The sequence below is a fragment of the Dermacentor andersoni genome, chromosome 3, assembly GCF_023375885.2.
Source record: "Dermacentor andersoni chromosome 3, qqDerAnde1_hic_scaffold, whole genome shotgun sequence".
In the NCBI taxonomy this organism is placed as follows: domain Eukaryota; kingdom Metazoa; phylum Arthropoda; class Arachnida; order Ixodida; family Ixodidae; genus Dermacentor; species Dermacentor andersoni.
The window spans coordinates 216,831,470-216,855,999 of NC_092816.1; the positions used below are offsets into that span (position 1 = coordinate 216,831,470).

Genomic DNA, 24,530 nt, shown 5'->3' on the forward strand with positions numbered 1-24,530 from the left:
CGGCTGGGTGTGGCATACACCCACCAATACCTTCACAAGATTGGACAAGCACGGGACTCTGAATGTAGCGCCTGTCACACTCTTGAGACAATAGCTCATTTACTTTGCGTGTGCCCTCAATATGCGGCCGAACGAAAAACACTCAAATCTACAGTTGATAGCTTGGACTCCCGCCCCTTTTCAGAAGAAAAGCTTTTGGGCGCGTGGAGGAGTGTTGACTGTGCCCAACGTGGGGACCATAAAATCACGTTTGAACTTTTAAAGTGAGACTGGTTTAGACGATCGCCTCTAGAAGCTGTGAGATGTGCAGTCAGTGCGAAATGTGTTTGCGCAATAAGTTTTTGTGACAAGATTACTTTTTGCATGGACAAGATTACTCTTACGTGTATTGCGTCTACAATGCGCATCCGCATATTGGACAATGTGTATATAGTATCTCATTGTACCATAACATAATCACCCGCCACCTACCTTTCTCTGTATTTCCCACTTCCCCTTTCCCCAGTGAGGAGTAGCAGGCTAGAGACACGCTCTCCAGGCCGACCTCTCCTCCTTTCTCTTCATTAAAATCTACTCCTCCTCCTACTCTCTTACTTTTCTTTAATTAGGCCAAAACTTTAGTATGCTACCATAGTTGGGACCCTCACACAAAAATTAACAGTAAGAACCTAGAAAGAATTCAGAGAAAAGCAGTATGATTTATTTACAGTAAATTTAAGGCTACTGACTCCCCCACTGCATTACTAACCGCAAACGGCATTCAACCATTACAAATTTGAAAAAAGAAAAGTTGGCTAGAGTTTCTTTCAAACTTAATTAATCATAGGCTAGCCTTAGACACCGCAAAATACGTATCCCCCTTGATAAGCAGACCTACTCAGCACCACTACCCTCGTTCTCTAACGCCAGTTTCTGCAAGGTTTGGCATTTTTAGGTACTCTTTTTTTTTTTTTTTTTCCACAAACAATAGCTGACTGTAATAGATCAACTGAAGCATATCCCCAGCGCCTGTGAGCTGTATGCCATTTGTGTAAATGATGTTGTTATTTCGTGTATTAATCATAGTTGTATTGTAATCAAGTAAAAATTTTTCTTAATTGTCTACCTTACGACCAAAGAATTGGTGTGAAAAAATGTGTTATACACTTGTTTCATCCTGTTCCTCTGTGTATATAATCTTTTGTATTCTGCTCACCCTGCTTGGACTTGTTGTCCGCAGTATTTTATAAATAAATAAATAAATGTGATTTCTCTTTAGCTCGGCAAATAATTAACCTACACAAAATAACTAAACAATACTGTCGCAACGTCAAAAAAGGGGTCGTTGAGCAGGAGGCACAGCAGCAGGTTCCCGTTTTAATTACGAGTGCAACCACGACTTCTTCCTCACTGTGCCTTGACAAGTACACTCAGGCACACTTGCGTTGTCCTCCTCTTCAACGGAGCACAGGCGCGGCATTTGCGTCCCTCCGAAGGAAGCACATAAGCATATGAGGGCGGTATAACGGCACACAAAAAAAAAGAAAAAAAATAGAAAGTTAGTTTGACAGGTATGGCGTCATCCGTACCACACGCACCACTTCAGGTAAGTGCTTGCGGCAACTGGAACTATTGTCACTGTCAGGAATGACCTTGTAATTCAGGTTGCTCAGGCGGCGGATCACACTGTACGGCCCAAAGTACTGTCATAGGAGTTTTTCGGAAAGGATTGTATCGTTTCGCATCTTGGTTTTGCTGAATGCAGATACGTGCACGTACAAGCTGTCTGGCTTCTTCGGTGCGCTGGGTAAATTCATCAACATTGGTAGGTATGTCGTCAAACTCATGCGGTAGCATGGCATCCTGTGTCGTTGTGGCTTCGCGACCGTGGACCAAGCTGACTGGTGTCTTTCCAGTAGTTTCTTATAGAGCAGTGTTGTAGGCAAAGGTAACTTAAGGCAAAATCTGATCCCAATTCTTATGTTCTACATCGACATACATGCAAAGCATCTCTGCAAGGATCTTATTAAGACACTCGGTTAGTCCGTTTGTCTGGAGATGATATGCGGTTGTTTTCCGGTGGCTTGTACCACTGAGTCTGAGAACCGAGTCAAGGAGTTTGGCAGTGAAGGCAGTTCCCCTGTCTGTGATGATGACTTTTGGGGTGCCATGCCTAAGGACGATGTGTTCGATAAAAAAATGAACTGCTTCAGCTGCTGTGCCTCGCTGGGTAGATTTCGTCTCCGTGTAACGTGTCAAGTAATCGGTGACAACAATGATCCATCTGTTGCTAGCTGTCGAATTTGGAAATGGGCCCAGGAAATCCATTCCAACTTGGGCGAATGGCTGGTCTGGTACCTCAACTGGATGTAAGAGACCTGCAGGCTTACCGGGAGGTGCTTTGCGTCTTTGGCAGTCAGCACGTTTGCACATTATGTTTTACAGCAGCGGGTACCTTTGGCCAGTATACTTGCATCGGAGTCCGGACAATGTTCTTGTGTAGCCTAGATGACCTGCGGTGCTTTCATCATGGCATGCTTTTAGTATTTCTTTTTGAAGTGATGCCAGTACGACAAGCAGGTACGTGCTGCCACTGGCAGAAAAGTTCTTCGTATAGAGAACATCGTTTCGAAGACAAAACAACAGCAGTCCACTGGCATAAAGTGGCGAAACGTCTTTTCTTCGGCCTTCGAAAAAATTAATTAGTGGGAGCAATTCTGGGTCGTGGCGCTGCTCCTGTGAAATGGTGATGGCGTCGACAACGCCCAAAAATGCAGTGTCCATGTCATCGATAACTGCGGACTCGACGGGTGACCGCGAGAGGCAGTCAGCGTCGGTGTGCCTCTTCCCTGATCTGTAAATTATGGTCATGTCGAACTCCTGAAGCCTGAGACTCCAGCGGGCCAGCCGGCCAAATGGATCTTTCAGGTTAGTCAGCCAACAAAGAGAATGATGATCGCTGACAACCTTGAATGAACGACCGTACAAATAAGGGCGAAATTTTATAACCGCCCACACCACGGCGAGGCATTCCTTCTCGGTAGTCGAGTAGTTTTCCTCCATACAAGAGAGAGCTTGGCTAGCATAGGCGATTACTTTTTCGAAGCAGTCTTGCCGCTACACCAGTATGGCACCCAGACCAACATTGCTCGCATCCGTGTGAAGTGCTGTGGGAGCATGCTGGTCGAAGTGCACAAGAACAGGAGGCATTTGTAGGCATTGGCGTAGTTCGCTAAATGCTACTTGCTCATTTTCCCCACCACAGAAAGGGAACATCGTCATGTGTCAGTCATGTTAACAGCGCAGCAATACATGAAAAGTTCGCAATAAAGCGTCGGTAATAGGCGCACAGCCCCAATAAGCGCCTCTCACTTCCTTCTTGTTGGATGGTGTGGGGAACTTTGCCACAGCGTCTATTTTGGCTGGATCAGGTCGTACACCCTCTTGACTGATGACGTGGCCGAGGAAGCACAGTTCACTGAAACCAAAATGACATTTCTTGGGCTTCAATGTCAGGCCAGCCGAGCTTATGGCTTCGAGAAGAGTGAGTAACCTGCTTAGGTGCTCCTCAAATGTAGCTGAGAACACTATGACGTCATCTAGATAGACCAAGCATGCTCGCCACTTCAAATCTGATAGTACGGTGTCCATTAGATGCTGAAAAGTGGCAGGCACTGAGCACAAACCGAAAGGAAGGACCTTAATTCTTAATTATCATTGGGGGTCACGAAGGCAGTTTTCTCACGATCCCTCTCATCGACCTCCATCTGCCAATACCCGCTTCGTAGGTCCATTCATGAAAAATAATGAGCATGCTTTAGCCTATCCACTGAATCGTTGATGCGTGGCAGCGGGTAGACGTCTTTCTTCGTGACCTGGTTTAATTTGCGGTAATCGGTGCAGAATTGCAAACTGCTGTCTTTCTTTTTTACTAATACCACGGGTGACGCCCAGGGACTTCTCGAAGGCTGTATCCTCGAGCATCTTCCCTTGTTTTTGAATCTCTGCACATTCCTTTGGAGCTACACGGTAGGGGTTTTGTCGAATCGGCCACGTAGTATCATCCGTGATGATACGATGCTTGGTCAGGGATGTTTGTTTGACTTTTCACGGAGTCGAAATTCAATCTTCGAACTGGTGTATCAGCTCCAATAGGTGCTGCTGCTCTGAAGGCGACAGGGCGAAGCTGGCGTCGACAGACAAAGGTGGCGAGGGCGGCACGGCCGTTTCTTGTAGAGCGAAACAATGTTACTTGGGTGATGTCGTCGCAATGCGCTATTGCGGTACCCTTCTGGATGTGATGGGTGTTCGTTGCTGAAGTTCGTGAGAAGGACTTCCGCATGCCCATGAGTCATGTTGAGTACGCCTCTAGCAAAGGAAACACCTTGCGTAAGCAATGGGGTAACAATTTGCTCTGCGATCACATTCCTATGGTAGGGCTTCTTGCATGATACAGAGACAAGGCAGCAGGATCGCGACTGAATGATCACATCGTTGGAGATTCCAAAACGCTCGTGTTGCCCGTCATTGATCGTGTCGCCATATGGGCTGGCAGAAAATGTCACCATATGTTCCGGAATGTTTACGACTGCACCCTGATCTCGCAGAAAATCCATCCCCACGATGAGTTCCTTGCAGCAGACGGGCAGAATGACAAAAGTGGCAACAAAGCTCGAATCACCGATGTGATTTTGGGCGGCGCATATTCCCGTTGGTGTCATTAGCTGGCCCCCGGCACTTCTTATGCGGGGCCCTGTCCACGGCCTCTTCACTTTCCTGATGTGGTTGGCCAACTCTTTCCGCATAATCGAGAAGTCTGCGCCAGTGTCAACAAGTGCGGTGCGTAATGTCCATCCATCAGAATGCTATGATCGGCACGGGCAACGTCATCGGCGTAAGTATTTGTCATCGTCATGCCGTCTTCATCGGCGTGAGTATTCGTTGTCGTCATGCCATCTTCATTGGCTTTAACATTCGTCGTCGTCATATTGTCTTCGTGGGGAGCGTGGGGCACATTTTTGGCGTCTCGACACAGGGCAGAATGCCCTGTGCCCTCGCTGCCGTTAGTTTCCCTGGTGCAGACTAGGGGAGCGACTACCCCTGTTGACGTCAGTGGTGAAATCCTGGCGGTTTGGGGAAGTGTGACGCACAGGTGATGGGGACTGCCAGCGACGACGTGGTGAAGCTGCCTGGCTGGTCGGCAGCTGATCACTGTTCGGGGCGCGACGATCGTTGAAGCGCAGAGAAGCGGCAGGCGGAAAGGGTCTGGCTCCAGTGTCTGCATGGTGACAGTAACGGGCAATGTGACCTGGTTCGCTGCAGTGGAAGTAGAGTGGTCAATGGTCGGCCGCGCGCCACAAGTCGGTACGTCGAACTGGAGGTCATTTCACAGACTCTGGTTGCCACCACAGCACGGGAATGGGCCATGACTGAAATGGCGTTACCGGCGGTGAAGGGGGAGGCCGTCAGACCATGTTGGCATAGGTCGGTGGACGTGTTGCTGGACAAGGGGCTCGTGAGGAGAAGGCTTGCTGCAACTCCTGGCGCACGACTTTGGCAACAGAGGCGACGGGCGACTCTGCAGGAGGAATGCCGAGGGCTCGCAGCTCTTCACACAGGATGCCCCAAATCATGTCCCGTAAAGAGGTGTGGTCAATAATTTTAGCTGCGGAGCTGATTGGCATATTGTTGCACTGGCGGTCAAAGTGGCAGCAACGTTGCTGAAGCACCCACTCGATGACATTCGCTTCCCTGATAAATTCGTCGACCGTTGTTGGCGGGTTTCGTACAGGACCGGCAAAGAGTGGTTCCTTAACTCCCCGCATCAGATGACGCACTTTCTTTCCCTCAGTCATATCGGGGTCAGCTCGGCGAAATAGACAAGCCATATCTTCCGCATACATGGCGATGGTTTTGTTGGGTTTCTGTACCCGAGCCTCAATAAGTTCTTGCACGTAATCTCGGCGATCCGAGCTCGAGAATGTATCGAGGAGCTGACGATGAAAATTGCCCCACGTTGACCCAAAATTGACCCAGCACCTTCACCAGTGTTGCAACGTCAAAAAAGAGGTCATAGAGCAGGAGCTACAGCAACAGCTTGCCGCCTTAATTATGAGCGCAACCATGACTTCTTCCTCACTGTGCCTTGACAAGTACACTCACGCACACTCGCGTTGTCCTCTTCTTCAACGGAGCACAGGCGCAGCAACATACTTGAAAATAGTATGGAAAACTCAACATTAAGTATCCATAATTTACCAGGATATTTTGAAAAGTAAAATGAATCACTTTCGAAACTAGGCTGCCCCCGGTGAGGTGAGACTTTGTTTGATCCAAGATATTGATTTTCCTATTTTTCATTATGTTTAATAGCAAATGCCTTTGGCTTTTAAAACATTTATAGCATTTTGGAATGCATGGCTTATAGAACACTTATTTAATTCATTTTAGTTGTCGTGTCGACCGGAAAGTAGGCATACTCTGATGTGAGCCTCAATTTGATATGAAGTTTTCATTATTTAGAAGTCACCTGTGTTCGACGCAAGTTTTGGTTTTGAGATTTCCTTTTTCTATGTAGTGCATCTTGCAGTCATTAAGGAGATGTGCACTCATCTTTTGTTTATGGTGGCACACACTCTTGTGAGAGCACATTGCGTCTGTAAAAGACATATTTGGAGCCCTTTTAGGTGTTGCTAATGGTGAAAGCGTGAAAATTGACACACAAGTTCAAGTTTTGTGGAAACTACTACAGTGAAAGCTTTCTAAAGCACCTAGGGGTTACTTCTGGACATTAGTTTGTTACCATGTGCTTGCAGTCAATAGACTCTCAGAGGGTAAGAAAAAAGCTACTTCAGATGTTGAAGCAAAACGGTATAGGAAGGAGTGCAATAATGGAGAAAAAGGCTACAGAAATGGTGACTACAAAAAAGACTAATCCTGGGTTGTCTTGGTAAATCAACCGATTTGGCACACTTTATTTGCGTTTTTCCTAGAACACAATTTTAGGACACTTTAATACCATTTTCAAATAAGACAGCTTCCTGGATGCAAACTAAATTTAGCGAACATTTGAGTTGGTGCATTGTACAACTTCAGAACTAGAATGAATATCCACAAGCTATTGGGAATTTACAAGTAAACAAATAAAGGGCATATCATAAAAGCAGTTGCACTATCTAAAAAAATTTTTTTTCCCTAACATTTTTAGGTGTCTGCATAGTTCTTGTTAGAATTACAATTATGTAGCCTGCCATTGACCTTTGCAAAATTCAAAAAAATTCTGCGATTAATAGCTTTGACAAAAAAAAGGTACATTTGCGACAAATCAAAAAACAAAAGTTAAAGAATTATATTGTGGGTTTAAAAAAAATTTGAGCTTTATAGATAGCCCAACTATAACTGATACTCTACAAAGAATTGAAAAAGCAAAAGCATGTTAATGAGTCCTCTGATTGCAGTTCTTGCAGACCACTTTTCAAGGTCTGACCACACCCCAAGATGCACGCGGAAACTTTGTAGCATCTCGGCGTTTACATGCTCTGATTGGTGGTAGCACTGTGTAGTGTTTCCCAGTCACCTGGGTTGTGGGGCATGTTTGGTGCTGAAGTCTACTGCACATTTCTTGTTGAGGCGCACCTGTTTTTCTTTCCAGTTCATCACAGCTTCACTTAGACTGACTCTCTGAATGAATGGGATGTGCATGATTTTAAAGCGGACAGTCTGAGTAGTATCTGGCCTCTGTGAAGTAAAGGAGTGGGCAAGAAAGCACAGGCACACAGCCACTGCCATGGCATCGTTGCACTGTCGTAATTCTGTTGTCGTTGTGCTGCCGTCATTGCACCGCTGTAATCTTTGTCGTCGTTGTCACATCGTTGTCGTGGTGGTGTCGTGCTGTCTCCCGAAAGATGCCAATGATAATTTGTGCCGCCATCATCAAACACCCTTATTGATGTTGGCAGCATGCTTCAGAAGTAGTGTTACCCCCGAATGCAGAGATCTAACTTGGATCGTGCTTGGACTTGACTTGACAAAGTTGGCCCGGAGCAAGAAGCAGACTTCAATACGCCCAAGTCAGCTTTCGCGTTTCATAGACGCTGAAGCTGACTTACTTTGTCAAGTCATGTAGGTGCTTCAATGCAAAAGTAGGTTGCTCGTTTGTGTTCGAAGTTAATAATAAATTTATTAGCGCAAGGCACGTTGTACAGCAAAAAAAGTATGTATCTTTCCAAATTTGTACCAGGGCATAAGTGCTGAAGTATAGTTTGGGTAAATCTATTCCATCTGGCGACGTCCGCCGCTGCGATACGCACTGTTGCTTGCGAAAAGCGCCCGTTACCGGCAGGGTATTAAGTAGTCCTCAAGTTTTCGTGTATTGGCGCACTTTTTGAGTTGCAGGTTCACCATTTTTGCAAGTCGGTGCTCCACTTTTAGGCAACAGTGTATTTGAGTGCAAATTAATTTTATAGTCACATTTATTTTGGTTTTAGCTTCTTTTTAACTTAGAGGTCTTGTTGCATGTTTGTATAACTGGCCACAGAGAAGCGAACGAAATGGTTGGTTCGGCTTTTGTTCTCGACTGCCGCAAGGCGTTCATATGCCGTCTGGGCTGGCAACCGAGAGGCCAAGACGAGGCATACGGTCCGTTTATGAGGGAGCTCGCGCGTCCCTTTTCGCCTATAGGCATTCCAGCAGGAACACGATGGCCCTTGTTCGGGTCGGGCTACGTGACCTTTTGAAGAAAAGGCCAACCTATTCGAACTCGCTAGGCCGAAGTCATAAACAAGAAAAGAACTGCAACATGTGCTGCGAACGAGGAGCAGCTAGCGCCGTAGAGTCACCTGTCCGCACCCATATGGGTGTCGACACCTAATAAAAAACAAAATAAATTAATAAAATGACACATGCAAACGATTTGTCTACTTTGCAAGGAATCTTTGTCGAGAACAACGAGAGGGAGAGTATGGCACAGTCATAGACATAGCAAATTGGCAGCGCATGTGGTCTGCTAGGAAAGTGTCGTCTGTTAGGAAAACAAGTTGTGGGGCTCGCGGGATGGCCGCGCGCCGCATTTCATACGAAATTGCTGTCCTGTCAACAGGCTTTGACGCTGAAATGTCGCACTCACGTACACTTTCCTCCCAAGAGAATGCACCGCAACGCAAGACAGTACCCCGTTTTACAGAAGATCAAAAGATCCTGCTGACGGCACTCGTGAGTGAGTACAAGCATATTGTGGAATGCAAGGAAACTGATGTCGCGTCGTTGACCAAGAAGAATGAGACATGGAAAGAAATAGCAAAACAATATAATGCCAATTACGGGATTACGCGGCGCGATCACCTGCAACTGAAAAAATGCTAGAACAACCTGAAGCAAAAGCGGAAAGAGGAAGCTGCGAAAGAAAAGCGAGAGTGCTACAAAACTGGTAAGCGCACATGTTCTGCATGACTAGCTCATTTGGGATACTTTTTATTATGCTCATGCGCAAGTTGCGTATTCGGTGGATCAGTGCATGACAGTTCGGCATGCTGAGCATAAATATGGTCGTGAGCGCTAATAACTAGTGATGGCATGTGTAACCATTGGAGATGAGAAAATACGCCCGCAATCTATTTTTCTGCGACTGCGGGAAGCACACCAGCATCAGGCGCAGGTGCTTCGCGATGAGCAGAGTCATCTTTCCAACTGCGCGGCACACTGAGGAATGTGGACCAGACTCCCGATGACTGTTAGAAACGTGCCAGCGCTGTAAAACATCACAGCCATCAGCAACTGCAGCATAAGAGGCACACAGGCTGTCCTCTGTTCTCCCCTCTTTCCCGGATAGGCAACATAGCGAGAAGTTGTCGCACGGCGTTCTTCGTGAATCTGCAGCGACTGAGGAATTGTTCGTCGTCGTACAGCTCCATCGGATTACCTCGGTCACGTAGGGCGGGTCACGGAATTTTCAGGAAGGGCTGCGCCTCTGAAAATGCTGTATCCATAGCGTGGCAAGCAAACTCGAAAGCAGCTAACCTCCGCGCGACGTCCGTTCGGGAGGCTGCCATGTTGGAATAACTCACGAAGTCAGTTTTAAGCTAGCCCGGAAGCAGACTTGAAACTTTAGCGGACTTCGACCCAGCCAAGTCGTTCGCAGGTCGTCCGCAAGCTCGAACACAATTTAAGACGCGCGGTGAAGGTGTCTTGAGACTGCCAGAATTCAAGTTCGAGCCAAGTTAGATCTCTGCATTCGGGGGTTCGTGTGTCCATTTGATTTATGCAGTCTGCATAAGCTATTTGCTTACTTTGACAATCTTTGACGATTGCTTCAAAGAATTCTTTTCTTTGCCTAAATGCAAACTGGTGCCTTGGAGACAGCACCTTGGAGGGCCACACCAATTAAAAAAGAAACAATGCTGCTGTGGAAGTGCTTAAGAGGAAATTGCTTCCAGCAACAGAAGAAAAGAAAGATTCCATGTATGGTGCCTAATGGCGAGTATTTTGAAGGTGACCCTATTTATGTATCTGAAAACTTGTTGAAGGACTTCTAAAAAAAATGTACTTCATGAACTTTTGGGGCAGAGATTGTACTTTAGTGTAATGCATTGTACGCATAAGCTTCACTGTGTGATGCACATACTGTGCGTGACTTGAAAGAGCGTAGGTTAGGACGTGTTGGTATTCCATAACTGAGGTTTTTAGCGCACGAAAAGGGACGAGAGACAGAGGCAAGACACAGTGCTATATATATTGGCGCTGTGTCCGCGTCTTGCCTCTGTCTCGTCCCTTTTCGTGCGCTAAAAACCTCAGCGGTGCATGACTATTTGCAGTACCCAAGGGTAGGTGTGGGAGGCACTTTTTTTGTAGGACTGGAATAAGGTGAACCTAACCTGGTGGCTGCAATGTTCTGCTGCAGGTTTTGTTGCAGCCACACACATTTTGATTAAGTTCGAATGCAAAAGCACTCATGTACCAAGCAATAGTGGCACGTTAAAAGACCACGAATGGTCAAAATTTATTCGGAGGCCTCTCCTATGATGTCTTGCATAGTCCCAGTGTTGCTATTGGGCTTTCTGTATTGCAGGAAACAAGAAAAATGGTACCAAATTTCCCAGAAACTTCCCAGAAATGCAGCATGCAGGCAGCCACGCCTCCATTGCAAGCATTTGAGCAGGTCTGAATAAGGACAGAAACTAGCATGATGTCTTTGATGATGATTTTTATTGGCATTTCCTTTCAAATGGGGCAATGAGAAATAGTCACCTAGACTGCTTGACTTAATCATGTTTCACTGCCTCCAGCGTTTTGTCTATCTCTCGCTGATCTTTTCTTCTATGTTGACTAATGGATAGATGGATGGAATGTAGGAGTGTCCCCTTTGAAATGGGGTGATAACAGTTGCCACCATGCTCAGCTTTTTATTTTTGTTTAACTGCGTTGTAAGTTATTAAAGTGCACCATTTTCTTTAAATACATCTTAAAGCTAAGCTTTTAACCTTATGTCACCTCTCTGCTTTTGAGCCACCAATCTTCCAATCGTTTTTTGCTAATTTCCACCGCATATTTATTTACATGACTATTGTTATCTCTAAACCCTACGCCCTGGGGAAGCGTGACTGTGCCCACATCGACATTGGGAGGGGTACCATCACATTTTAGTATGAGGTGCTCTATTGTTTCTACAGATTTACCACACACAGAACATTTCTTCTTTGTTAAATTTCTTTTTATAGTTGCGCGTTTTAAGACATCCTGACCTAGCTTCAGAGAGTAGGGCACTGCCTCTTGAGTTATCATAAAACGCTTCCTTCCTAATCTGCTGTTTCCAGTATCGATATAGTTCAATACTATGCTTCTTTTACATTGAATTTATCCAATTTTTACCTTCCGCGTTTTTAACCTCTTGTTTAATGCTCCGTCTTTCTCCGTCCTCGTGTCTGGCATACTTACTGATTAGCTTCTTAGTTCTTTTCCGCCATTGTGAGTCAATGCTCTTTCTGTATAGGTATTTAAATACCTTAGCTGCCCACCTGTTATGGTCTAATTTCCTCAGGCGTTTTTCGTATAGGATTTTACTCTGAGCTTCCTGTGCTTCGAACGATGCCAAACCCATATCCCCCTGTACTGCCTTGTTTGTGGTTTTCCCGTGGGCACCTAGTGCTAATCTTCCCACAGCTCTCTGATTTACTTCTAGTCTCGACTGAACTTCTGCCCTTAAGCACAGGACCGCATACCCAAAAGTAAGCCCCGGCACCATTGTTCCTTTCCAAATACCTCTCAGTACTTCATACCTGTTGTACCCCCTCAGTGCCCTATGTTTTGTTATCCCGGCAGCTCTTCGCCCTTTTTCTATGAGGAACCGTTTGTGCTTTTTCGTGTACATCTGCCCTTTGTTTATCCATACCCCGAGATATTTGTATTCGGCCACTCAGGGTATTTCATGGCCTTGTATTGTAAGCACCTGATCAGTTGTATCGTTGAAAAACATCCCACCGGACATATATTACCGGACCACTGGACAATAATATTAGTTAATGCTGCCAGCTATGTTGAAAACTGCAACTAGAAGCAAACTGATTAATATACTCATCACCAGTTAACACTTTGAGGTGTTTTCCCATGACAGCTACATTCATGATTTGCCTGTTTCTTTATAAAATACTGTGATGGCTGTACTCACTGACAGTAGAGAAAGTGTTGGCCCCATCAACGAGTCTGTCAAATAAAACCAATGCATCATGTATACAAGGCTCTCACTTGTAGCCACCCAAGCCCTCAAAATAGCCTTGCAGATTTGCGAGTGTCCTGTGTCACCACGTGCAGCCGCAAGCGGACATCTATGGCTGTGGTGCTATGGCAGCCCCCACCCCTGGGGCACCCCCCCGTCCAGGATGGAACAGCTGAGGAGAGCAGCTCGGACACACAGGAACAAGAATCGGGGTGAGGGATTCCTCATCCTCTTACTGTGCACATTCCAGGGCTAACATGTGAACCACAGAGACACACCAAAAGGTGCACGAAGGCATAAAGTTTCCTACTCAAATGTAGTGCTAGAGACAACTCTAGCACTATGGTCATTTAGCCACTGTCAGAATGCTGGTTAGTAAGTGGACTTATCTGATTTTTGTACTTGTGTATTCAGGCGCTCATGTGGCTTTCTTTATTATAATTTAAAGCTTATATGGCTTAAAGGATGCCTAAGGCTAGCACCTACTCCCCTTAAGTTGCCAAGCCTACAAGACATTCATTCATAAGACTGATCCTGGAATATGCCACTGTGGTTGGGTTCCTTCACACAATGACTAACCTAGCAAAACTGGAAGGAGTGCAAAGGAAAGCCATAAAATATATAGTACATAATAAGTACAGGTGCACTAACTCACCCATCATCTTCTAGCTGCTTCTAGTCTAAAAACACTGTCAGGTAGAGCGAAACAAGTACACCTAAAGCTTTTATTCCAGTGTCTTCATAACAACTTTAAAATAGACATGTTGAAATGCATCCTGATTTCCAAATCTCTAACTACACATCAAAATCGTAACTGTATATTCCTACATCAATTAAGCATTTAAACAGTCTTTCATTCCACTCACTATATGAGAATGGGATCAACTGTACCCAACTATCACAAATTCCAAACCGTTTTCCGAATTCACTCGTACAATTAAAGGTACTAGAGGACTAGAGTTGTCCAAACAATATGCTATGCCACTTCCCCCTTCTCCAGAATCAATGTTCACTTTTTTATTCTGGTAGCAACTGTATGGACACCCCAGGTGCACTTCTGCTGTCACCGTGAGGTTCCATATAAAGTTCAAGGGCAATAAAATCATTTCTGCGGGCCGTATGCTGTATGTTTGAGTGAAAGCATGAGAGGATGAGCCGGCGATCGCGGCTCAATCTTGTGCACGCATGCAAGAAAAGTGAGGAGGAAGCACGCCGTCTTCTGTTTCACGCAAGGCTCTGGGGGTAGGGAGGAGGGATGCATTCGGCTCCGGGTAAAACCCCTTAATCTGCGTAAAGTAGCGACACTCTCCTCTTCTGCCTTCACTTCTCCTCATTTCTCCTCTCTTTCATGCTCCCTCTTCGACCGTGGCGCCGCCTACACCGCTCGAGCGTAGCAGACGACCTTTCGCAGAGTAAATGCATGCATAGCAAGGCGGTGCGCTTTATGCATTCGCGTTGTCTTTTTAGCTCTGAGTAACTTCGTGTACAGCATAGAATTTGTATACGGACAAATTTGTAGATGGTTATACAAATTCAGTGATAGCAGCTTTTTTTTTTCCTGTTTTGATAAGTCTTTTAAACAAGTATCTGAACAAGTGCCAATGCTGGGCCATGACGACCCCGAATGTATCGCGTGTGCTACAATTAGGTATATAACACTTGTCAAGCGTGTGTTGCAAGATCTTGTTGCGAATGGTTGTAAATAACACGTTTACAATCGAATGCCAACATCCTTACCTCCAGCTGACAGAGGGCACGAACGATCGCTGGTTTCAAGGTTCGATAGAGTATTAGAAGCTACAGTGCCTCGAACGTGCGCTCTTGCCAATCTTCTAAGCATGCGCATAGGCTCAGACGTGGGTGCTAGTGCTATTATGTTCCGCATGCCTCAACGTTGACAGAAATACTGCGGCCAATCTTCGAGTCGGGACTCCGCGCACAGAAAAAATAAAATAAGTTTTTTAGAATTTGTTCGTGAAGCGGGAACGCGATAACAGGGCTTGACTCAGTCTCAAACAAGAGCATAGTGGGCTTGAGTAAATTTTTTCAGGTTAGTGACTTATCAGGAATAACATTTGATTGTGTGTTAGCTCGTCCGTTCACTAAATGAAGTATTTGTAGCGAACCGAGTTGCACTAACGTACCGTATTTACTCGCATAATGATCGCACTTTCTTGTTAAAAAAAATTGAAAATTCAGGGGTGCGACCATTATTCAAGTTAAATTTCCCACGAAAAGAAACATTTTCTTTTTTCATCCCGCATTTGCTGCGGGATGACAAGCAGGCGGCTGCTGTTGTCAGTTTGGGACACCAAAACAAAAATGGTGGCTGGCGGAGCAAGCCGAACGTGCTAAACACGATTATTTTTCTTCTCGTGAGTACATTACGCACATTGAAACAGTTTCTTTCGCATCAGTAATGAATAATATCGTTAATATAGGCAAGTATGCAACAATAATGTAGCCATGTCCACTTTGAGAAAACAGAAACAGAGGTGGGCGTGCTTAGCTGCCAGTGACATAGAAACACATGGCGGGCATGCTGCGGAAACTACGGCATTTGTCTTCACTACTATCCTAATACGGCATGTTTCCGCTAAGGGTGGCCGAATATCTTAGCTGCGTTCATGGTGTTAGAATAGGTTAGGTGAACGAACGAGTCTCGCCGGCGCAGCGCGCCGCAGCTCGTAGTGTGCCCATCCTCCGGCAGGCGGCGCGCCAATCTTGGGGGCCTTCGACGCAGCGCCCATGAACGATCGGGTAGGGTGAATGCACGCACTGCTGACTCCTTGGAATATATTATGAGTGCAAATTCAGCCTTAGTCGTAATAAACCTAACACCTTGTGGTGCTTTTATATTAAATGCTTGTCGTGAAAATCACAGGCCACTAAAGAGCTGTTCACTCATTCGCACTGAAATTTAGAATTGGCATGAGCTGTAACAGCAGCTATTCTGTGATACGTCTCAGTGTTCCTAATATTTTATCCTTATATTAAGTTATAATGTGAGCGATGTTTCGTCAAATTGTGCAAAGCGCTGTCTGTAAAACTGCCGACAGAGGACCTCTGGAAGTTGGTGTCCGGAAACGAATGTCTTGTGTTTTCATTTGCAGCTGTTATGTGCGCTAGTTGCTGCGTAGGTTTCGGGCGCTGAATGTTGCTTTCATGCTTTTAAAAAAAAACACACACACAATGCTGCATCACCATTTATTTCACACACATATCTGCAGTCACAAAAGAGGCCAGCTATTACGGATCTTGCGTATAATTTGGGAGAGCTTCCATAGCCGCTTTGTCGCATAAGATACGGCTGCATTGTGCTATCTTCTCTTTAGTTCACACAAAAATATGTGGCATAAAAGATACAAACAAGTAAAAAATAATGTGGTAAACAAGCTTAACAAGCTTCCGCAGCTGCTGTGTTTTGTTCTTTGCATCAGCTTTTCTTTGCTTGCAGACTTGCCACATTCTCATTGCTATATAGTGATGCAGAAGACATGCCATCATTTCTTCTTTGTGTTCGAAACAAGGAAAAAAAGAATGGTAGCTTTTGAGCATGCTTTCTACTATCAATTAATAGACATTTCTGTGAAGAGTGTGTTTCTGAAATTCAGTCTCGGCGCTTGAAGGTGGAAAATGGTCCTACTGGGGTGTAATAGTCCACCTCGAGTTTTGCACTGAACTAGGGCACTTTCCTTTAGAGACTGTGCAGCAGCTTCTCCAATAAGGCACTCTCTACATTTTGAGCATGTTGTACACTTGATAAGTTTTCGACACATAAAGCCAGCAAGGTAATAAATTACACAGTCAATAACCTGTACATACATGATCAAAAACTTCTTCACACTCAGCTTCCGCGTCCACTAAGCCATCCAGTTTTTGTTTTAGTTGCTGAAGTTGTGTCTTTTCTTCATTGTCAACCTTAAACACAAGCTTAATATTAGTCAGTGTTAGTGCATGCGTATTATTGGCGGTTTGCACTTCGCAATTGCCAAACTTTGGCGGCTTGAGCAAACTATACACTAAGAGAATGTTATACAACTGCAGGAAGGTGGGCATAGAGGGGTGGTCATTTTGGCCACCTGCCTGGCTGATAATTCCGAAGAAGCATTCAAGCACGTCCTGATTGAACTTTCCCGTCAAGACCTACCTGAACCCTCACTCCTTGAGCAAATACCAAGAGAGTTCCAGTGCAGATTAAATTCACACGCGCAGTCCCTCTGCGGTCTGCTCGAGGAGGCAATTTTTACGGGAAATCTTTTCAGATAATACATCTTGCTCCCACTTGTTTAGCCAATAGAGTGAAGAAGCAAAAACTCGTAGATCATTGCTCCCTACAGTAATGCCTTCTCGCAGGCAGTTTCGATTGAGGGCGTCAAAGAGGTCAGTGTGAGTTTATGGTAAATTCCATCGTACCTTTCACATTTTCTAATCCTTGCGTACCTCTCCTCGAATAAAACTCCAGCCCTTTTGCTACACTCCGTCTGAACAACTGGGTCGCCAGCTTAACACGCATTTTTTCAGTGTTTGTTGGATTAATATGCGAAAATGTTAATTTAGGGCAGACATGCGCCAGGCCAGATTGCTTCAAATCTTCTACAATCTGTCATAGTGCGCCCCGTGCACCCGTTCACCATTGACAACCAAAATCTTTTATCGATGCAAGCAGTTCCGCACACATTTCAGGAGGTGAGGCACATCGGAAAAAACAAAAACATTGCGCTTGTCGTCAACAGGATGAGTAAAGAAGTGTTTAGTGTGCCAAAGAGCCCCACTCACTCCGAACTCTTTCCACATTAAGCGATTAGTAGCTGCTCCATCACACACAATTTCATCGACAAACGCGCCAGCTTCCTCCAGGAGAAAAATCGCTTTCAGTATGAGCTGTGCAAGTTTGGTGCCTTTTGTAGGACCCTTGCTCGCAAAGACAGCAACTGGCTGCGAGTAACGACCCCCAAATGCTCAAAATGTGAACACCAGTCGATGGTCGGCGAGGTCATCGCTGGTCATCGCACTGTCACCAAAATCGCTGAATCTACAATAAGTCGTTGACTTTGAGTGCACTCTCATCTCATTCGTTACGTGCATTTCGTCGAACACTAAAATCCCGTGTTGCTGAAACTTGTCCTTGGTGGCCATCTTTTTCTTAAGTGCTCCAAAAAATCGTGTGTCAAATCTGCACTTCACCCTCACCAAACTTAAATACTTTCGAACTGTTGTGACACAAGGAAGCGGCAGAACATCATTTTCTCGGAGGAAGGAATACGCCGATGGGCTGCGAATGTGCAAACAAGCGCAGCAAAAGCAGTCTTCTGTGTAGCGCCGGCTCTTTTTATTTACGAGTGTGGCAGCTGCCAAGCACTCTTTCACTGCCGTCAGCTGTATTCCGGGTAGCTCAGCTTCGGAAAGCTTCGCTTCAATGTCTTTTGCAGAAATTGTTTGCAGGCACTCACGAGCTTGCTTAAAGGGACACTAACGCTTACTATGAAGTCAAGTTAAAGTGGTAAAGCAGTGCTCAAGAATGTCTAAAGCGTCAATATAATCGCTAACAGAGCTTTAGTAACCGAGAAATTGAGGTAAATGCATGACACGATTTGAGACCCCCCAGCGACATTCCGGTACTAGCCCGATGACGAAGGCACTCCTCATCATAATTTGTTACTAGCACTCAACTACTCATATTAAAAAGATCATTTCACTAGGTTATAAGACGAAAGAAAATGCTACTTGTCTACTTCTGTTCGATTCTAAGAAAAAAATAACATTTTGACGTTACCCTTCAGTAGTATGGGTGGTCGAAAAATTTCGTTTTCGCTCGACTCTGCACGCTCGACCTTGCGCCGCTCGGGCTTTGGTGTTTCAGTTGTTTTGTTATCGTGCTGCGCTGGTTCTGCTGGCTCGCGAGACTTGCATTTGGAACAAGCAGCGAGAATGCCACGTCCATGTGATGTCGTGGGATTCGCGACCTACAGTTCTTTTGGTTTTCACGAAGGAAAAGCTACACATTTACGAATATGTACAGCCATGACATACAGTTGACGTCGAGTAGTAGGCAACGCCAGCAGCGCGAGCCCTCAGCAGCAGGTCACATTCATCAGTGCTTAAATCGCTGAAGTCGAGCCCAGCATCGCGAGCCAACGTGTCGTTGTCACGGCCGTCCATTGCAACAAGCGTCAGAATTGGCGTCATAAAATAAAGAACCAGCTTATCGTTGCGCGCTTTCCCTTGCGCTAGCCACCATAGTTCCGCTTTCACGCTTCTCTCGGCTCTCTCTTCGCTCTGTTTCTGGCCGCACGTTTACATTTTGCACAGAAAAGCCGTAGCGCCGTCTGCCGGCGCCGTTTTACTCACCGACGGCGCAACGTCGCTATGAGACCATGACCTCACCACTCCTCGATCGGAGGGCGGGCGATTTGAACTGCGCTAGAGGTACGCGGACGCTTGAGAACGCATTTTCTCTTAAAATAAGTCTCTTCTTCACATGAAACAAGCATTTCGAGGTATCTGTGATGGTATTTCAACAGTCCACATTGACTTAATATTAACCTTTAGTGTCCCTTTAAGCTCGGCAATGAGCATCTTCAGCTGGTTGCAAAGGCGATTCTTTGATCTTTTGAGGGCTTAGTTAGCACGCCTGAGCGCTGCAAGTTTTTCACGGTTTTGCAAGTTTTTCCCGGAGAAACGAGCACCACTGGAATTCAACTTCCATTGCTTCTCTGTTAGCCTCTTCTGGCGAATTCGGAATGTGTCTGAGAGGCTGAAGCACTATTGGCAAACCGATACACCGGCACTGAGGATTAGTGAACATTTCTTGTGGCGCCATTTATTATCAGAATCGAGAAACGCACTTTGCGGCTCAGCCTTAGGATACTCCTTGGCGCTAGGTCCTGCAGTACAAAGCCTTACTTTGTCTACATGCTCCAAAATAGTTTTAACGTCCTCCAAAGATCTCACAGAGCTTGTACATTTTAAATCCTCCCAAGAAACAACTTTTCCCATCACCACTACTCTCACCTCAATTTTGTCATCAATTTCGATGACCTTGGCAGCCATCAGAGAAGCAGCAGGGCAGATGCCGCCCCACGAGCATGTTGCTTCATTCATGTCTGATGCGGTCATGTTACCCGCTGATGCAGCACATGAGGTAACTGACAGCAACTGGCTGGCTGATCTCTTGGAGCGTTTTAGTTGAAGAAAGACAACACTTTTGACTTCGTCCATTTTGAGCCGGTGAAAACCCCAGCATTTAGACGGTAGGCACGAGAGTAGAGGGTTTTCGAACAAGCTTGCGAATGCTGAGATCGCCGCTGTTGCTGAGCTGCAATGGATTCTTCTTCAACCGCTGTCACGTTGTACACCTCAGCGGTATTCGGAGAGGAGCGCATGATAGCTTCTTCTGACACTTGTACACAAGGTTCGGCGCTCCTCATCTTTTTCGCTTCTAGCGGTTGCCTTTCGGTGGGTCGTTTTCTACTTTTTGAAGTCTTCGAAAGGTAGGCAGGGCAGTCAGGGAATTTCGGCGGCATCGCGTCCTTTGCCAGCAACGCACATTGCGGAGCGCTTTGCAGCACATGCCCATTGTACTCTGCCGTCCAGGTTTTGGACACAAAACTGGCCTCAAAATGTCTCTCGCAAATGGAGTCGGTTGTTTGTAGAGCTCGGTTCTTGGTATGGCCTGCCGCCACAGCTACAGCCGTTCGTCGTCTTTCGGCGCCGAAAAAAATGAAAACTTTTCCTTGCAGGATTTGTAGCCGTATTGCAGCCTGGCAAAAAACACTTCTTCCCCATCACGCGAATGCAGAATGCACCATAAACGAAGAAAATGATGGAGCGTCAATATCAGTGAAAGGCACCGTGGATGTGCACGAGAGAAAAACGACGCGCACGACAGAAGACAAGAACTGACACGTTCCTTACGGCAACACGCGGGCTGTCAGCCACCTAAAGCCCAGTCCCTACAGCCCCCAGCTGCCTTGCGCCATCTCTCGGCGGCCGGCGGAAATTCGTTCCTCGGTCTCGCCACTTGCTCTCCGCCGCGGGACGGCCCGTTCCAAGCATCGTTCCAAGCATGTTACTGCGTTACAAGCATCGGCATATGAATAGGGTACACTTCTAATGTATCAGTGTAAATGTGGCCACTATCGTGGCCGCTCGCAATTTGTTGCGTGCCCACGAGTGCAGACGAGAAGAATCGAAAGGCGCCCTTTATGTTGTTGTTGTTGACCAAAACCATTATGAAGCCTACAAATAATAAAGCTGAGGCATGTTTGGTTGTAGCTTTTTTTTTTTTTTTTTTTAATGGAAGTGCGGGAAGTGATGAAAGGAATGAAATGGGGCATCTGCTTAAGAATGCTGGCTGCGTGCAGACCGCTTGGTATGTCTTCAAGAGTCGTCTGCGTAGCATTCGACAGATGGTGAGCGCGATCATCATTAGCTAGACTTGGCACACTGCATGTTGCTGCGACAAGTTCTGGGTGCGATCATTGCACGGGAAAGAAAAAAATCAAATTTTGACGACAAAATACGGGGGTACGATCGTTACGCGAGTGTGATCATTATGCGAGTAAATACGGTGCATGCATTGAGGACGGTTGCGCTCGCTCCGAAGTAACATTTGCGAGATATGACTTTATACTTACTACACTGCACATGTCACTTGCATTATATAAATTCGTAGTAATTGTTGTTATTGTTTTTCGCATGTACCCCATTCTCTTCTATAATGCCTTGGCGCTTGAGGGTGTGTGAAATAAATAAATTATATAGTGAAGTGATGGCTGTGCAAAGAATTGCCGCGCTCTGACGCAGTCAAAATTATGAGAAGGGAAATGATGTTTTATAGAGGTCAAAATGATATGAAACAGCATTCAAGTTGCAAGTTCATAGTTTATTTTCACCATAGATGCATTACAGGTTTGCAAAGGGGGCTTCCTGGGCTTTGGTAACTTACGGCGCACAGCATACTTGGTACAGCATTAGGTTGCAAATTCTTAATTCTTAACTTGCTAAAGAATACAGGCTCGAATTGGTCCTTGGCGAAAGAATCCTTCAACAGGTAATTTCAGTTATACTGCTTCGAATAGAATTCGAATGATACTAGTTGTTTACACAGCACTTCGGAGTAAACGAAACTGCGAGTGCAAGACAGTGTCTTAGCCACTACATGCGACGGATAAAAAAATATGCAGAAAACATTGACAGTGATTGCCAATGTAAGGTGTAGCTGAAACATTCGAGAAACCTGCCCATTTTATTAAAGGAAAGACGCGCTTGAAGGCATATATTTGTTACAGTCATTGATATTTAGGCATCATTTGTAGTTAGCACCATTACGTAATGAAGCGCACCAGTCTAAGTGCCCTACAGCAAGTGCGTTTCAGAGACGTAGCAGCCACAGGAACTACTAGTGGAACAAATGAGCAAATGTTAACGAACACGCGTGCGAGCTAAAAAAACGATCGAACGACTAAACAAAGGAGCACGAACACCGACTAAACCAGCCAGGGAACGAGCGGACGACTGCACGTTTTCTTTGCGAGTGCTTCACCACCACATCTTAACCTTTGGACACTTTAAAGCTCACGCCAATTAGCACGTACATCTCAGTGACCTATAATGTCGCTCGGCGGTGAACGCACCATGTAACTTGGTTTCCGGAGAACACGCACACTTTTCATCGGTGCCTTTGTATCGCAAATCCACCGGGTGACCGCCAATGACGAACACGAAGAAATAAGGCAAACAAAGCTATTCTATCTAAAGAAGGCTAGTAAGTAACCAGAAAAGGCAGAGAGTTACTCTCCTAAAAAGAGATTTTATGATTGAGCCTGACATTTTGTCAAAAGGATTGTGCTGAATCTTTCGTAATCACGTTATCGTAGGCAGCCTAGTGTGCCTGCAAAATTAAGCCGGTTGGTGTACAAAATGATTACTAAGTGCACCAAATATGACTAACGCGACCACATAGTGCTTATGTAAACAAAGTGCATGTCGCATAGGAATCATGTTAAAGTGTGCAGACAAATGACATGTTCATTGAACTGTGCAATATCTACTGCGTTGCATTTATATAATGCAATATTTTGTTAAAGTTACTGGTTTGCGATGTCACACAGCTGTTTGAAGCCAGGAGGACAAAATTTAGCCAAATCCATGCGCTATAACTCCTATGCTGACTAAAGCACCATGCTTGCAGTTTCCGCGGACACCAGTGCCAGAGTGCACTCTGGTGATTTTCGTTGGAAACTCTGTGCACGAAAGTGCTTTCGTCTGTTCCTCTGTGTGTCTTGCACTGTCTATGCCTTCTGGTGCCTACACTTAAACAGCCTTCCACATCCAGCACGACCCTCTGGGTCCATTCACTGTGCAAAAGGCACTGAAAAGGACATGCCTGTTCTCTTTTTCCTTTATAGGATTAACCTTCGTGCATTAAATACAGCAATAAATTTGTGAAATTACATTGCAGTTTTGCCCAAAGTGCCAAGCATTGGTAGCAATACTTATGCATCTCCAGTTCTTCTATCTCCTTTATTTCACTTTTACTCTGCAGCTTGAGAAATACTAGTGAAACTGGACAACACACCAGTATTTCATCATCTTCTGGCTCTATGTTTTTCACTTCCTTGATATTTACTTTCACTGTTTTATCTTTTGTGGGTGTGTACATGCGTACATGCATGTCTAGAAAAGCTTTTTCACACAGCACTATAAAAATAAAATTGAGTACCAACTTAGTTGCAAGTATTGTTTGATTTCGCAAGACCCTGCCCTGGTGTCTAGACCCGGTCAGTGGTACCAGTCGCATCGGCATCGGCGCTGTGGACCATCTGCTCAGCTGGGATGCTGTAGACCGAGGACGCAAATCCCGATGCAGGGTCAGACTGGCATCTTCAGCCTACTGTTGATTATCTCAAACACTGTTTGTCAGCACGCGGACCACGCTGCAAGTTGTGCTGTGCCATTGCTGGCTGCGCATGCAGCAATGGCACAACACAACTGCTGTGATAAAAAAAGTGCCAAGGCTTGGGTTTTTAAGGCTTCCGAAAAGACAACAGCTGCAAGTCACAGAAATGATTGTGGATGTTAACTCGGTTGGACAAGAACGGGTACAAAATTCCAGAGTGATAGCTTTCTTTGCCTGCTTCCATGAGTTTCGTGGTCGTCATCGTTTTGTACAGCTCACCTTACAGCAGCTGTGCGAGAGAATGAGAGAGAGCGAGCAGGCACTGCAGGAGGAAATTGTGCTGCGGAGCTGAGAGAGAGTTTGCTGCCGTGTGACGACATCAGTGTGAGTTGTGACAGCGTGTGTTGCTCAAAATTGTCACCTCCTTTCCAGATCTGAGGTACACGTGCCTTATTTTTTTTAAAGTGTTCAATATGTTTTGCACTATGCTTAAGCAAAGAAAGAAAAAAAAAAGAAGCAGGGGTCTGTGTCACTTGTTGCTCGTATGAAACAAAAGTTTGTTGCAGATCATAAAATAGTATAGTAGAATTTAGCATGGAAAATCTAGATTTTCTTGTGCTGACAAATGAGGTTGCTTAAAGGGCCTCTGAACCACATTTTTTTGAAGCCTCAAAAATACCTTAAGATGAGTACGTACCTTGTAGGAATATACGGAAATAAATTTTCAGAAACGTCTAATACGAGCATATATACTTCAAGTGCAATACAGTCGAACCCGCTTATAACAATATTCAGGTGCCACGAAAATTTCATTGTGATAACCAATAATTGTTAAAACTGGGTTGCTTGAAAAAAATCAATACATGTATAGGGGGATGGCAGAGCTGATCTGAGAAAACTATATTGGTGGGGAGGCCAGTGCCCCTCCCCACCACCTTCCTC

General features: G+C 45.4%; 1 protein-coding gene across 6 annotated transcripts in view; it reads left to right on the top strand.

Annotated features, from left to right (window-relative positions):
- LOC126524296 (uncharacterized) overlaps nt 1-24,530 on the top strand; it is a 105,764-nt gene that overhangs the window by 75,624 nt on the left and 5,610 nt on the right. For 3 of the 6 annotated variants that reach the window (XM_055067228.2, XM_050172638.3, XM_055067230.2), the window contains exons 8-9: nt 11,042-11,131; nt 12,781-12,897. In XM_055067228.2, the coding sequence (XP_054923203.2) occupies nt 11,042-11,131; nt 12,781-12,897 (207 nt within the window). Of the gene's footprint in view, nt 1-11,041; nt 11,132-12,780; nt 12,898-23,445; nt 23,561-24,530 lie in introns of those variants that run through there. The other 3 variants (XR_008610968.2, XM_055067229.2, XM_050172635.3) reach the window with 3 other exon arrangements.